General features: G+C 44.0%; 1 protein-coding gene across 1 annotated transcript in view; it reads left to right on the top strand.

Annotated features, from left to right (window-relative positions):
* GADL1 (glutamate decarboxylase like 1) overlaps positions 1-8,446 on the top strand; it is a 172,169-nt gene extending 163,723 nt beyond the window's left edge. Inside the window, exon 15 of the mRNA XM_084751879.1 lies at positions 7,725-8,446. Coding sequence (XP_084608005.1) covers positions 7,725-7,898 — 174 coding nt within the window. The 3' untranslated portion in view covers positions 7,899-8,446. The remainder of the gene's footprint in view (positions 1-7,724) is intronic.
* Positions 8,447-14,702: the final 6,256 nt, after the last annotated feature.

Raw genomic sequence — 14,702 nt, 5'->3', positions numbered from 1 at the left:
ATGTTCCAGGCACAATTTTTATTTCATGAGTTATCAATTATAGCCATTTTATTTAATTTTAATCATATCTACTTGTGCGAGAGAGAGAGAGAGAGAGAGAGAGAGAGAGAGAGAGAGAGAGAGAGAGTGTGAGTGTGTGTGTGTGTATGCAGTTGCCATGATGCATGATCTGGAAGCCAGTGGACAATGTGTAGCAATCTCTTCTCTTCATACCCCTGTTGTCCTTGGGATCAAACTCAGGTCATCAGGCTTGGTGACAGCAGACACCATTTCCTGGGAGCCATTTGGCTGACCATAAATGTTGTCATTTTTAACAGTTGCTTTCAGCTCTGTATTGTGTAGGTCAGGAATCTGGAAAAAGGCAACTAAAGGAGGGTGGTTTTGTTTTTGTTTTGTTGTGCTTGGTTCATGGTTTGAGGGTATTATCCAAATGGCGCCATGTTTGTTTCTAAGTTGCCAGGCAGAGGCATTTGCATTTAATGCCCCAAAGAGACTTTGTTGCTGTAAGAAGCTTCTTGGAATGGAGTGACTCAGAAACCAAAAAGCTCAGCTCATGGTTACTATGGTTACTTCACTTCAGGCAATGGAGGTAGATGCCATTCTCAGGAAGTTGCCCTGAGACAGAGACTCAGCATCTCTGTCCTCCTCAACTGTCCCTTCTCTCCCTGAGGTTTGCTTGCGTTCCTGAGGGCTGAACCCAGGGCACTGTGCATCTTAGGCAAGCATTCAGACCCCGAGCTGCATGCCCAGCGCTACAGGTGAGGTGTAGATGCTGTCCTTTGGTGCCCAACTCTCATGTCACTCACTTAGTGTATCAGGCATCAATTTGGGGAGGAAACCCCTAGTCTCTGCTAAAATAGCCAGGAGAAGTGTGTGGAGATATTGGGCCATTGCCCACAGGACCCAGAGGGAAATGGGGGTGTGCTCTTGCTTTCTCAGTCTCCAGAGACGTGATCATTTCTGCTCAGTCATGTTAAGAGTCCTTGAGAAGCAACATGAAAATCCTTTTCAACCCTCGGTTTTCTACTTCTGCTAACCCTTACATTTAGTTATTTACTCTGGTCCACAGAAAAGTTAGTGAGTCAGGGAGAAACAGGAAGAGCTGTCAGGGGCATCCCTTCCTGAAAAGTGGTGCTGAGGCAACATAATCCCTGTATGGGTTGGGTTATTTCAAGTCTTATGGGTTATTTAATGTTCTGATCTTGGGGATACTAAGTGCAAGTAGCACCCTACAGTCATTATAGCAATCTTATATGCTTTGATGTGCTGTGTATGCGTGTGCAACAAACAGTGTATGTGTGTATATGTGTGCATGTGTGAATGTGTGTGTGTGTGTGTGTGTGAGAGAGAGAGAGAGAGAGAGAGAGAGAGAGAGAGAGAGAGAGAGAGAGAGAGAGAGAAGCCAGAGGCCAACATTGAATATCTTCCCACACTTTATCTTTTGAGGCAGGATCTCTCACTAAATGTGGAGTTCACCCACCAAGTTCAAAATACTAGCCTGCTACCAAGCGGCAGAGACCACATTGTGCCTACCACCTTCTGAAATTGTGGGCACACCCCACCACAGTTGGTTTTAACATGGAATCCAATCTCAAGTCCTTGAGGTGTTTTGTGGTAAGAGTACTTCACCATCTTCCCAGCCTCCTGACATGCTTTCACAAGCTCCTGTGCCACTGTTTCTGTCTCTGCTGGAATTTACTAAGATAAACTTCACTTATCAGCGCACAAAGGAAATCTCTGAAGGTGGCTGAAATGTGGGTGTTGGCCCATAACAACTCTTTGGTTGTTATTACCTCAGCCAGCTGCTGGAGCACAAACGAGGATTAAGCTTTGCTTTATAGAGGGTGTAAAGTGTTTACTGTGTCCATTCTTCAGCTAAAGCTTTTGGTTCAGTTTGGTTTGTTTTTATGACTGTTCATTTCAGCTGGCCTCAAATATATGACTGGCATTAGGTTTATTGGAACGTCTGCCACAGTTGTCTCTACAGTGTAAACACCATGTGAAGCTAACTGCCTCCTTCAAACACTATGATTCTAAACTTGTAATGTTGGTAGCTGCTCACTTGTGTTAGGAAAAACGTGAATGGGCAGTCCTTTTACATGGAAGCACACTTTATTCTGACTTTTCAGATGTACTTTGGAGAAATTAGGCTAAAAATATTCAGAATTGAAAAAGGCGTGTCTAGAGAAAATGTAGCCTATTTCTTCATGGTCTGCCAAGCTGAATCAATCTTTTAGATGCATATGATTTTGTGGGCCATGGATAAACAATTTTATATAATTTACAGGGATATATCTCAACTCTAAATTATGGGACAGGGATATCAGGGCAAGAATACTGTACAAAGGAGTAAGACAAGTAAAAAACTAACTCAGGAGAGATACTAAGATGTGGGCAGAAAATACATTGAAGGGAGAAAATTGACACATCAAGTGTTTGGAATGAAAATGCTGGCTGCTTTCTGGGGCATGCGTAAGGGTTTTGAACACTTTATCAAGTTTTACTGTTGACAAACAACTTGGCTAACTTTGCCAAAGGCCATTGGCTTTGAAAGTTTTACTTGTGGAAAATTGACATAAGCAACTCAAGAACAGATTTTAGGCCCTACCCCTGCTCTCCCAAGATTGCATTTCTTGCCCAGGATGCCTTCTCCTCACTGTCAACCCTACCACTGCCTCTGCTGATGCCCTGTAAGAAGACTTCGTTATTCAGTGTTTCCTAAGCTCATATAAAGAACATTTGAGTTCCTTTGTAAGCAAATATATAGAGCACCAGGCATATTTATCCAATTCTAAATCCAGCTGCTCTGACGGAGGTCTGAAGCCAGGTGGCCTGTATCTTTAAATACATGCAGGAAACACCAAAATTGGTCCTCAAGCTTCATATGACAGCAAGATAAGTAGCAGACTACAGGGGAACCAGGGACCCTTGAGAAACTTTTGAACTTGGACATCATGATCTTTTCTTCACCCACAAAATAAACCTCCGTTCTGATGACTTAAGCAAACACAGGCCTTTCTAGAAAACCACAGAAAGTCATTCCTATCAGTGGTGCGGCTCCACCGAGGAACACTGTCAAGGTAACCAATGATGACCAGCTTTCTAAAGGAACCAATAAGTCTACATTTTCCAGGCTGGAAGCGAAGTTGGAGCCTGAATGGAAGATGATGCAGTCACAGCACACATGAGGTGTGAGAGTCCATGCCTAAAGCGCTTAAAGTGCAAAGGCTCTTACTGACAATGGGATGCCGCAGGACACTTCAGGAGAAGTTGCCAATTAGAAGCTGTGGTTTGCTCAGTACTTGTGAAGAGTCAAGTCTCTGGAGATGCTGAGAGAGAGAGAGAGAGAGAGAGAGAGAGAGAGAGAGAGAGAGAGAGAGAGAGAGAGAAACAGACAGACAGACAGACAGAGAGAGACACAAAGAGAGAGACAGACAGAGTAGAGAATTGCAAGGGGTAGGGGGATAAGGTACAAATTAAAAGTGCTTAAAAGTGAATTACATTTAAGGAATGCATGGTGAAAAGCACCAGGAAACCTCCCTGGGGACACTCTGTGAGGCAAGGATATGTAAGCTGAGAAGTCTCAAAACAGAGAAGAAAAGTTCAGCTTGCCACGTTGATGAACATAATCCTTTAAGCTCACTGGGTAGTGAGTACTTTGGATATGCTCTGCCCCGTTAACTGTAAGGCCTGCCAGTTTCTGCCTTGACATCAACAAGATGTTTACATCATCAGAATCTTCTCACTTGACCCATCTTGCTTTATGTGAATTAGTTTAAATATTCTCACCCCCATAATTGAAATTTATAATAGAAAGGAAAGATGCTTCTAGGAAAAAGAAAAGAAAAATGAATGGTGTAGCTCCTAATGTGAGTGCTTAGCAGATTCTGAGCACAGTGCCCTGTTTTGTGTGTAGTCTACCATCACATAAGGTAAAGCTCGGCAAACTATTAGTGGTCCATTGTAGGGAGGTTGTCATGGCAGCGCCCCATACCCATGATGTCTGACTTTTCCTGTGGAAAAGACATATATATGCAAAAGGTATGTACAGTTTTTTTTTTAAATGCCTAAGCAAAGCATTATGATACAAAAAAATTCTTTCAAAAATACCGTTGAGTTTGTTTTGTGTTGGTCATCCATTACTGGGCATGGGGCCCGCCCTTAAGTGCGGTTTGTATAGCCAGCCAGACTCCGTAGGAGTCAATTGTGTCTTGTTTGTGTTTTAAATAAATGTGTACGTGTCCACTATGGATTAATGTGCAGGGACCCAAGGGGGTCAGAGGATGGCAGTCAGAGTTACAGGTGGTTGTGAGCTGCCGTGCGGATGCTGGAACCAAACCTGGGTCCTCTGCAAAGGCAGTGAGTGCTCTTAACTGCTGAGCCACCTCTCCAGCCTGTTGTTTTGATTCTTACTGAGGCAGGATCTCATGTAGCTTAGGTAAGCCTTGAATTCTTTTTCCTCTAGCCTCCATCGCCTGAATTTTTAGACTGCAGTGTACACTACTCCGCCCAGGATATGTATCCAATGTTAGTATTAAATATGGACACATTTTCTGGACGTGACCATCTTCCTTGAACAACGAGTGAGATGCTGCTAGCCAGTTGTTATCAAATGGCCACACTTGGTCAGAGAAAGTCATTTTATTTAGTATTTCTGTTTCAGTACCTTTTTATTTATTATTTATTTTATTTTATTTTATATACATTTGTATGAGGATTTAGATTCCTTGGAACTGGAGTTGCAGACAGTTGTGAGCTGCCATGTGGGTGCTGGGAATCGAACCCGGGTCCTCTGGAAGAGCAGACAATGCTCTTAGCCACCGAGCCATCTCTCCAGCCCCTTCAGCAACTTTTAAAATACTTGGTGCTACCATGTGTTGTAGCAGGATGACAACAGAATGCCATCGCAATGACCAAGTCGTCACTGGGACGTAATTTAAGAGGGGAAACAGAAGTCCTATAGAAACGTGGAGAGGAAGCTGTGAAATAAACTAGAAATGTCAGGATCTTCTCCACTTAACATGCGCACTGAGGCACAAGGAAAGAATTTGATTTACAATTTGAAGGAAAAGCCCACTGTAAAAATAATTGAGAGCCGGAAAGCAATCTCGGCCCTGCCAAATTGCTTTCTGCCATGCGTGCTCCCGTCTAGGCATGAGCATCGTACACTTACATTTAGTTTGTGCATATTTTCTTTCCCCTGTGAATATTCCATCCTGCCAGATTAGGGCTGTTTCTCTGCTGCCGCCAGCAGAGAGTGTATCCGAATTGCTTAGTATCAGCCTGCATCTTGTAGCCTTGCCGGGGAATGTGGGTGTTTTGTTTTTTAAGTGCAAAGGTGATAATCTGACTGCTAATGACAACATTCCTGGTCTCTACACTGTAAACGCATGCAGGCTCTCCAATTAGTTTGAAATGAGCAAAGCAGAAAGAACTAGCAAAATATTTGTTAATAGTAACGACCACTACTGTTAGGATACTGATATGTGCTAGAAATCGCAGATTGCCAGCTGTGAGGGTCCTCAGCACTTTCTTACCCATGTGGCATTTCTAGATAGAAGGGGCTTTTACCACACATCTAGCAGTGACTGTTTCTAGGAATTAATCCTGGGGTTCACGGAGAGGTTAACGGTCCCCTGCACTATGTCAAGCCCTCGCTCTGCTCATGCTGAGAACCGGAGATGTTTTATTACTTCTTCGTAATCTCAGAAAAGCAGAAACAAAGCTGAACATAGGAAGTTTGCTTCCCACTTCAGGGACTCTGCCTGTGCAAGCCTGCACGCTTTTGTGCCTGACACTAGAGCAGCAATGTGAACATCCAAGACACCTTTATAGTAAACCATAGCCTCTTACAGTCTGTGATGCCAGAAAATACTTCTGGGGCTGGAAGATGCATCAGTAGGCGAAGGTGTTTGCCACCGAGCCTGACGACCTGAGTTGGTCAGTGGATAGACACAACTGACTTTTACAAATTGCCCTTTAATCTCCATACACGTGGTAGTGGCAGGTGCCCTGCCTCCTTCCTCCAAGTAAGTAAATAAAAGGTAAAACAGCTTAAAACAAAACAAAGCTATTTCTGATGTGCTTATAAGCTCTGGCAGCCTGACATTCGTTTGGATAATGGCTTTGCTGTGCCTTGCGAACGTCATAACCTGACTTCAAGTCCTAAATGCTTTCCACAGGTGGAGCAGGAAATGCCCTTTTTGAGAGAAAAATGGAAGTGAGCAAGCACAAGCCTGCAAATTAGGCTGAATCCAAGCACACACTGCTTTAAATTTAAAGTTGGTCCCGGGCTGTGGAGCTGGAAACGGATGGGAATGGGTCTGAAAGGGCAGTGATCCTAAAGCCATCCGCAGGACCACAGGCTGCTTGCTCTGGCATTCATGCTGTTTGGCTCTCCTTGACCAGCCTGTGGCCCTCATGATCAAGGCCTTTCTTGGCGGCATTTCCCTCACAGCCTCAGTTATGCACAGGTGGCCAGTCGTTACTTGTTTGAACAGACGTGAGTAGGGGAAGCTTTATCACAAGTCTAAGTCAGCCGTGGCTCTAAAACGGGGAGACCTTAAGAGCATGCAGTGACATATGACTGAGAGGAAGTTCACGTGCCATGTGCGAACAGCCACATACACATATGATGCACATATATCCATGTACGTCCATATAAGCACAGAATCCCCATAGTCAAGTCCATGAGAGTCAATAAGCTAAAGCATAAAATACTAAAAGAAAAAAAAACAGATGCATAATCACATAACATTTCATATGTAATTTTTATATTTTACATTTAAATGTCTTCCTATTATATTTTTTCAGATATTTACATTTTATTTCCTCATATTTGATGGAAAGGGTTTATGTTTTGTTTTATTTTCTTGTCCATCAAGTGAGGATTTTCAAATGCATAAGCGAGGCTTCTCTTAAGTAGAGGAGTGATGACTCCAGGGCCCATGACCGTTCTATAAAGTACTCTCATCAAGAGTCATCTGCGACATTCACGCCAAATATGACCATATGCACCGTAAGCCAGCAGAAAGGCGATGCTGAGAGCCCATCGGCCAGCCAGCGTAGCTGAAATGGCAAGCTTCGGGTTCAGTAAGGGAGCCCATGACCTACGTAGCTTTAACTGTCAACTCGACATGGCCCGAGTCATCTGAAATTGAAAGAGTTTCCAGATCATACTGTGTATGTGTGCGGGAGAGTGCCCTGATGGCTAAGTGCTGCGGGAGGACCCAGCTCCCTGTGCGCAGCACCATTTCCTGCTCAGGTTGTCCTGGGATGGGTAAGAAAGCCAGCTGAGAGTCAGCCCTCCAACCAAGTAGGCTTCCCTCCGTGGGACCTGCTTCAAGTCCATGTTTGAGTTCCTGCCCTTTGATGATGAACTGTAATCTGTAAGCTGAAATGACCTCCTTCCTACCCTAATTTCCTCTTGAACAGAGCATTTAATCCCAGCTACAGAAAGGGAACTCACGGGATTTCGTGTGCCTGACTTCTCATCTGTCAATGGACATGCTGCCAGTATCTCCCCATGGTATCAAGCATGAGGCTAACATAGCCCAGCCACTCAACTTGGTCTGTGTGTATATATATATATATATGCTATAAGATCTCCATGATATTATATTATGTCAGCCTTGGGGACAAGACTGAGAGCCACACCAGTTAATGAAAGAGCAATTGAAGTGCTGAACCACTTGGCTTCATCTGTGCCCTCCCTCCCCTTGCAGGTGGCCCCGGCCATTAAGGAGAAAATGATGAAGAAGGGAAGTGTCATGCTGGGCTACCAGCCCCACCGAGGGAAGGTCAACTTCTTCCGCCAGGTGGTCATCAGCCCTCAAGTGAGCCGGGAAGACATGGACTTCCTCCTGGATGAGATAGACAGCCTGGGTAGAGACATGTAGCCATGGCTGTCGCCCCCCAGAGGCACCACTCTGTCCTGGGGAGAGATGACACAGATCCCGTGCACTGAAGACACACTAAGTAGATGGCAGTCCTTCTGGCGAGAGTAGGAAACGCCACTCCCCACACAGAAAACTGAAATGCTAAGCAAATAGCCCTAAGGGTTCTTTGGCTGCCCTGTTGCTACTGTTTGTAGAATGGAGAAAGTGGCAGAAATAAAAAATTATTCTCTCAAATAGTCTCCTTGGAAACAGTCCTGAGGAGACTGTAGGCAGTGCCACGTGGATGGATACTGGAGTATAGGTTCCCATTGCTCTTTAAAGAGTATAGGGCCATACAGTCTGGAGCTTACAGCAGTGAAGCTCAGTGTGGCCCCTATGCTCCCAGCATCAGCATCACTCAGGAACTCACTAACGATGCAAATTCTTCAGCTTTACCCCCACACTACCTGCATCAGAAACTCTGCTTCTAGCATCCTGAGTTTTAATAAGCCCAACGGGTGAGTCTGATACGCGTGCGCGTGCGTGCGCGCGCACGCGCGCGCACACACACACACACACACACACACACACACACACACACACACACAATGCTGAGAAACAACGGTCCAGGAAAAAGCCTTTACTGAGTATTTCCAGCTAAAGGATATGTAGTATTTCAGTAGCTCCCCAGCCAGTCTTTGAAAAATACAATTGTGGCATTTGCATTACAAATGTTCAGGGTGCCTGAAACACCTGAAACATTTCACATACACACACACACACACACACACACACACACACACACACACAGAGAGAGAGAGAGAGAGAGAGAGAGAGAGAGAGAGAGAGAGAGAGAGAGAGAGAGAAGGAGAGAGAAACTATGTAAGATTCTTAATACCTAAAGATGTTTGGGCTGAAGTTTTTGGGTTTTGGTTTTTTGTTTGTGTGTTTGTTTTTAGTTTTTTGTTTGTCTTTTCAGGAGTTAAAATGAATCAATATCATGTATTCTAATTCATTTGAGTTAGAGATTGGGGTAAAAACAAACACTTTGTGGTGTGCCCTTTGCCGTTTTGATCAATGATTAAAAAGCCGTCGTCCATTTCTCCACATCTGCCCTTGCGTGGGAACAAAGACTTGGGAATGCATTTTGTATGTTCGCTCTTGGCTTTGTAGGGAATAGAATTCATTATCAGAAGTGAAGTCCAAGGCTGTACAACACTCTCCTTCTCAAACTTTGATATGTCAGTTAGACTTTTTGGTGGTCCGTCTTGGGCAGAGAATCTAGAATCAGAGACCCTTCCCCGGCAGCCCTCCTTTGTTCGTGGAAGTGGGGGGCCGCAGCTCTCTCTTGGACCATCATCTTAGATTTATTTCTGGAGACTTTGCTTGGCTGAGAAACAAAGGTGATTTAGAGATGAAATGTAGGGTGAAGTCTGTGTGTTGAGAGCACCAGGTATTAGATGGACGGCTCTCCACCCACCCCATACTTTATCACTAACTCATGGCATTTGAATTTTGAGAAACAGATGTGCGCTGTGTAGTGTTCCCTCAACATTTTCATTGCACGCTGCATGGTCTTTCACTCTCTTCACTCATCACAGGGCATTTTCCCTTCATTTTCTGAATTACTTCAAACTCCCTGGTAGTGGGAACTAGCTGTACATGACTTGATTCTTGTTGCCTTTTAAAATGTGTCTGCATAAAATGCTCCTAAGACTGATGCTTAAAAGAAGCTGGATTTCATGAAATAAAAGGCCCTGTCAGCACTGTGCGTGACTGGTTTCCTTTTTCTGTCAGCTCTTTGTCTATGGATGATTCAATACATTCTTAATAAGTGAACGAGATTCAAGTGGAAAGTTATTTTTAACCACTGAAGAGGCTAGAAATGGTCTGTCTTAGTCAACAGCTAAAAAAAAAATATATGTGAAAGAATGTACAGCAAAGCATGGGGTTGTTGTTTAGTCATTTTTTTTTTTCTACTCAGCAGTTATGGGAAACTCAAGAGCCCAGCTCAGGCTCAGCTATGCCTTCAATGAGATACGGCAGTTTCTTGATTGATGGAAAACACCACCGGGGACAAATGGTTTGCAATCCCATTATTTCTGTTTGTTTCTTGAAATATTAAAAAAAAATACTATCATTCAGGTATTTGGCTCAACGGTTATAAGAATAATCATTTGAGAGGGTATGATGAGAGCTCGCTCATTGAACATTTGTCTTAAAGAAATGAAGACCTGAGTAAGATCCCTCGGAACTAAAGGACAAGAGGCTGGGTGTGGTGGCCTGCCTTTGTAATCCAGGTCAGATCCCTGAACCAGCTGGTCCCATCTACTTGAGATTCTGTCTCAAACAATAACAATAGATGATAGATACAAAGATAGATAGATAGATAGATAGATAGATAGATAGATAGATAGATAGGTGATAGATAGATTTAAAAAATCAAACTAAACCAAGACATAGGCAATGGATAGAATAGATAAAATTATATTTTAAAGTCTTCATTCTAGAAGAGACAGAGAATTGCCAAAGAAAAGTACAAGTCAGTGGTGGCAGAGCAAATACAATTAGCCAAAAGTCAAGCTCTGCTAAGAATGAAATAATAGGTGTTGTTTTAAGCATCTTTCAGTGCTGGCTTCAAATGAGTTAAATTGCTATGGGCTTTACTGGTTTGACTTGTTGACAGTTGCCAGACCCTTCCTGTTGTCAAGTTGCCAAGGCAACTATCAACTGAGCAATCCCTTTTAGTGACAGGCTAGACTGACATCATAGTCACCTGGCTGCTTCCACCAGGCTGCACACACTGAGATACTACCTGCCACTGTTGCTGCAGCTACAGCATCTACCCCAGAGACTGAACTCCAGCTACAAGTGCTCTAGACAATATGTGTGAGCTTTAGCCTTCAAAAGTCTTGGTGATCTATGATGACCCTGCTAACCCTGGAGCTTTTTAGCTTTCTAACTTCAGACCAGGAGGTAGCGCATCCCCTAGTGACCCAAGAGAAAGCTTGAAACTGGTGTCATTTGAGGCCAGTGACTGGTCCTTGTGTATAAGTCTTATGATTGGTGGACCTGGAAGCAGTTGTGACTGGTGTAAATCACAGCCTTGCATTTGCATGCCATATACTCATCCTTGGCTGTTTGGCTTATTTTTCTAGGCAGGTTGGAAACATCCTCTTATGCTTTCCTCAACCCCCACCTACCCACAGGATGGTTTTACTTACCTACTTATGATCTTTATCATGGTAGTGTCTTAATTAGGATTTCTATTGCTGCAACAAAACACCAAAAGCAAGTTGAGGAGGAAAGGGCTTATTTGTCTTACACTTCCACAATGTATCCATCATTGAAGGAAGTCAGGACAGGAACTCAAGCACGGCAGGAACCTGGAGGCAGGAAGCCATGGAGGAGTGCTGCCTACTGGCTTACTCATCATGATGTGATCATCTTGGGTTTTTGTGTTGTTGTTGTTGTTGTTGTTGTTTAGAGAACCCAGGATCACCAGCCTAGGAATAGCCATGCCCATAATGGGGGTAGGTCTTCCCCCTTTGGTCATTAACTAAGAAAATGTCCTACAGCTGGAACTGCATTTTTCTCAATTGAGGTTCCCTACTTTCAGACAACTCAAGCTTGTGTCAAGTTGACATAAAGCTAGCCTGTGTTTGTAGTATAAGTTGACTTGGTAATGCAAAGAGGAAAAAATTGTAAGGTCAGAAGATGCACCAGCACCTGACACTGCTGAGGTAGTGGAGGCAGACATAGCAATAGAGAGAAGGCAGCCGAAGAGTTCCAGAGGACAGAGGACAGTGAGGAAGAGAAATGGTGGGGAGGAGCAACGATGGTGGGCATAAAGAGACAGACAGTGAAGGCAAAGAACAACATTGGAAGGCACAAAGCTCAGTGAGACAGACATGGGAGATCAAGGGCCCTGGCTGTTTCAAGACTTCAGGAGCCAGCCAAGGCCTAAGGGCACCTTTATATCTACATCTGAGGTTCAAGAGCTATCATGTGAAATGCTGTTGAGGAGCTGTGATGCCCAAGGTTTTGGAGCTGTGCCACCAACCAGTGCCAAGCACTACTGCTGCTCATTTCTACTAAGAGCTGAGTGTCATACTAAATGCCAAGGGCCAGACCAAGAGTGGGGATAGGCCAGAGAAAGAGGCCTCTGACAGCACCTAAAAAGTCGTCTTCTTCTCCTCTTCCTCCTCCTCCTTCTCTTCCTCCTCCTCCTTCTTTTCTTTTCTCTTCTTCTTCCTCCTCCTCCTTCTTCCTTCTTCTTCTTCTTCTTCTTCTTGATCTTCTTGTTCTTCTTGTTCTTGTTCTTGTTCTTGTTCTTCTTCTTCTTGTTGTTCTTGTTCTTGTTCTTCTTGTTGTTCTTGTTCTTGTTCTTGTTCTTCTTCTTCTTCTTCTTCTTCTTCTTCTTCTTCTTCTTCTTCTTCTTCTTCTTCTTCTTCTTCTTCTTTCTTTGTCTACAGCTGACAATCCTAAGCCTCTGTGTCTCTGTGCTTGGATCTATGAGGCCCCGTGTCTGCCAGCTCACTCCATAAATGCTTGAACTCAAGATTCCAAAACTTCCAACACTGGGAGAGCTAGATACTGTTTTTCTATTCTTCTCATGATTTTCATCTGTGTGGAGCAAACTGACTGCAGCCAGGTGTCTGGTAGCAGCATTAAGTATTATGAAGAAAAACAGAGAAGAAAGGCTGGAGTGTGAAAGGGATGGAGTAGTGAGAAGTAGCTATTGTAGACCAGTTGATCAGGCCTCTGATGGTTAATCAGAGAGAGGGAGAGGGAGAGGGAGAGGGGGAGAGAGAGAGAGAGAGAGAGAGAGAGAGAGAGAGAGAGAGAGAGAGAGAGAGAGAGCGCCACATAGAGAAGGTAGTATGGTCAGAGTGTGAGGACTACAGCCACAGTGTATCCAAGGACCAGTGTGGAGCTAACTGACTGAGGCAAAGTGAATGTTGGAGTAGCTGTATATGATTAAGTCAAAGATGTTTTGGACGTCAGTTATACAGACTTGTGTGGATAGGACCTAGAGTGACGCAGATGCTCACTACAGCATTTGACCTGAGTGTTAGAGAAACACGTGCCTGTACTTTGGATGCTGGGGTGTAAATGGGAAAGAGTAGATATGGGAAGAACAGATTCTTACAAATTTTAATAAAATTTTCAAAGAAAAACTGTAGCTATTTAATTATTGCTGCAACCCCACAATGCCCACATACAAATAAAACAAAATAGAAAGGAGAAGAAAAAAAAATCAAATGAATAGGAAAAGAAGTCAGTTCTTGGCGTCACATGTGCTTCTGGGCTTTTCTTCCTGGTTCTTGAGTCGACGTGGCCTCTTCCACACGTGTATCCAAGTGCTGCACATCTTCCATCCTGCACAACACGCTTTCTCCTCCTCTGCTCTGCTTCTGTGGGAGTGGCTTCTATCTTCACACCTTCATTCTCCGCAGCACTGAAATCCAGTTTGTTGTCTTATTTCCTATAGCTGCTGCTTCTCCTTCTTTTTCTTCTTCTTCTCCTTCTCCTCCTCCTCCTCCTTACTCTTACTCTTCCCCTTCCTCTTCTTCTTCTTCTTCCTCCTCCTCCTCCTCCTCCTCCTCTTCCTCCTCTGGTTTTTTGAGACAGTGTTTCTCTGTGTAACAGCTCTGGCTGTCCTAGAACTTACTCTGTTGTCCAGTCCAGGCTGGCCTGGAACTTACAGAGCTCCACCTGCCTCTGCCTCCCAAGTGCTGGGATTAAAGGGGTGTGCCACAAGGAAAGTGTTTCTCCATCAAAGCTGCAACATTGTCTCTGAATCTTATTTCATAATCTCTAATGCAGCTAGGATCTTTCAAGTTATTCTCCCAAGGAAGATAACTGCTGCGCCACAGCATCATGCAATAGCCAAGTATTTTCAAGTAGCCACATCGTAATGCACCACCGTGCCGTGGGTGCACCCAATGCTGCTGAACTCCAATGTGTCGTCGTGGCATCTTTGGGGATCTTCTTTGTTCTCTTTATGAATTCCATCTGGGCATTTCCAACAAGCAAACCCATAGTCTACCAAGTACACCTGCTTAGGGTTCCTGTAGCTCAGAAGGAGGGTGGTGGCCTTGTTATTGCTGTACACATATTTATGCTCATGGGTGTCTCCCAGGAGGTCTACAGTTCTTAAGCTAAGCTGCAAAGCAGTTTTCAGAAAAAAAAAATTTTGATGTTTGTTTCATCTATTTTCTGACCCTTACTCCCCTTTCCTCCTGTTATAAAGTAACATTATTAAGTTCATTTACACATACTGTAGATCTTCACAGCAAAACAGCTCAAGCAATCATGTCTAGTGCTAATGGCCATTTATTCTGGAGTTGTCATGGAAGAGGCAGTGGCCAGGGCTTTGATTCTAGAAGCTTCTACAGATAGACTGATGGGCATATTAGTCACTTTTCTCACTGTTGTGGCAAAATGATTCATGGGAGGAAGGACCGTGGGAGGGTTCATTGTGGGAAGGCGGTCCATCTCACAGAACATAGGAAGATGAAGGAATACAGAAAGGTCAACAGCAAGAGGGAGTTGGCAGGAGAGATGGCTCAGTGGTTAAGAGCACTGCTTGCTCTTCCAGAGGACCTGGATGAATCCCTAAACCTGCATCGCAGCTCACAGCCATCCATAACTCTCTTCTGCCCACCCCAGACACCAAGCAAGGATATGGTAGACAGGTATACATGCAGACAAAACACTCATGTACATATAAATAAGTAAATGAGTGAATGAATGAACCCTTTAAATATACACCCACAGTAACCTACTTGCTACAGCCACCTCTTATTCTTCTCTATTCCC

Source organism: Acomys minous, assembly GCF_964271855.1.
Source record: "Acomys minous genome assembly, chromosome: 13".
NCBI lineage: Eukaryota > Metazoa > Chordata > Mammalia > Rodentia > Muridae > Acomys > Acomys minous.
This window is presented reverse-complemented; position numbering and strand designations above follow the sequence as displayed.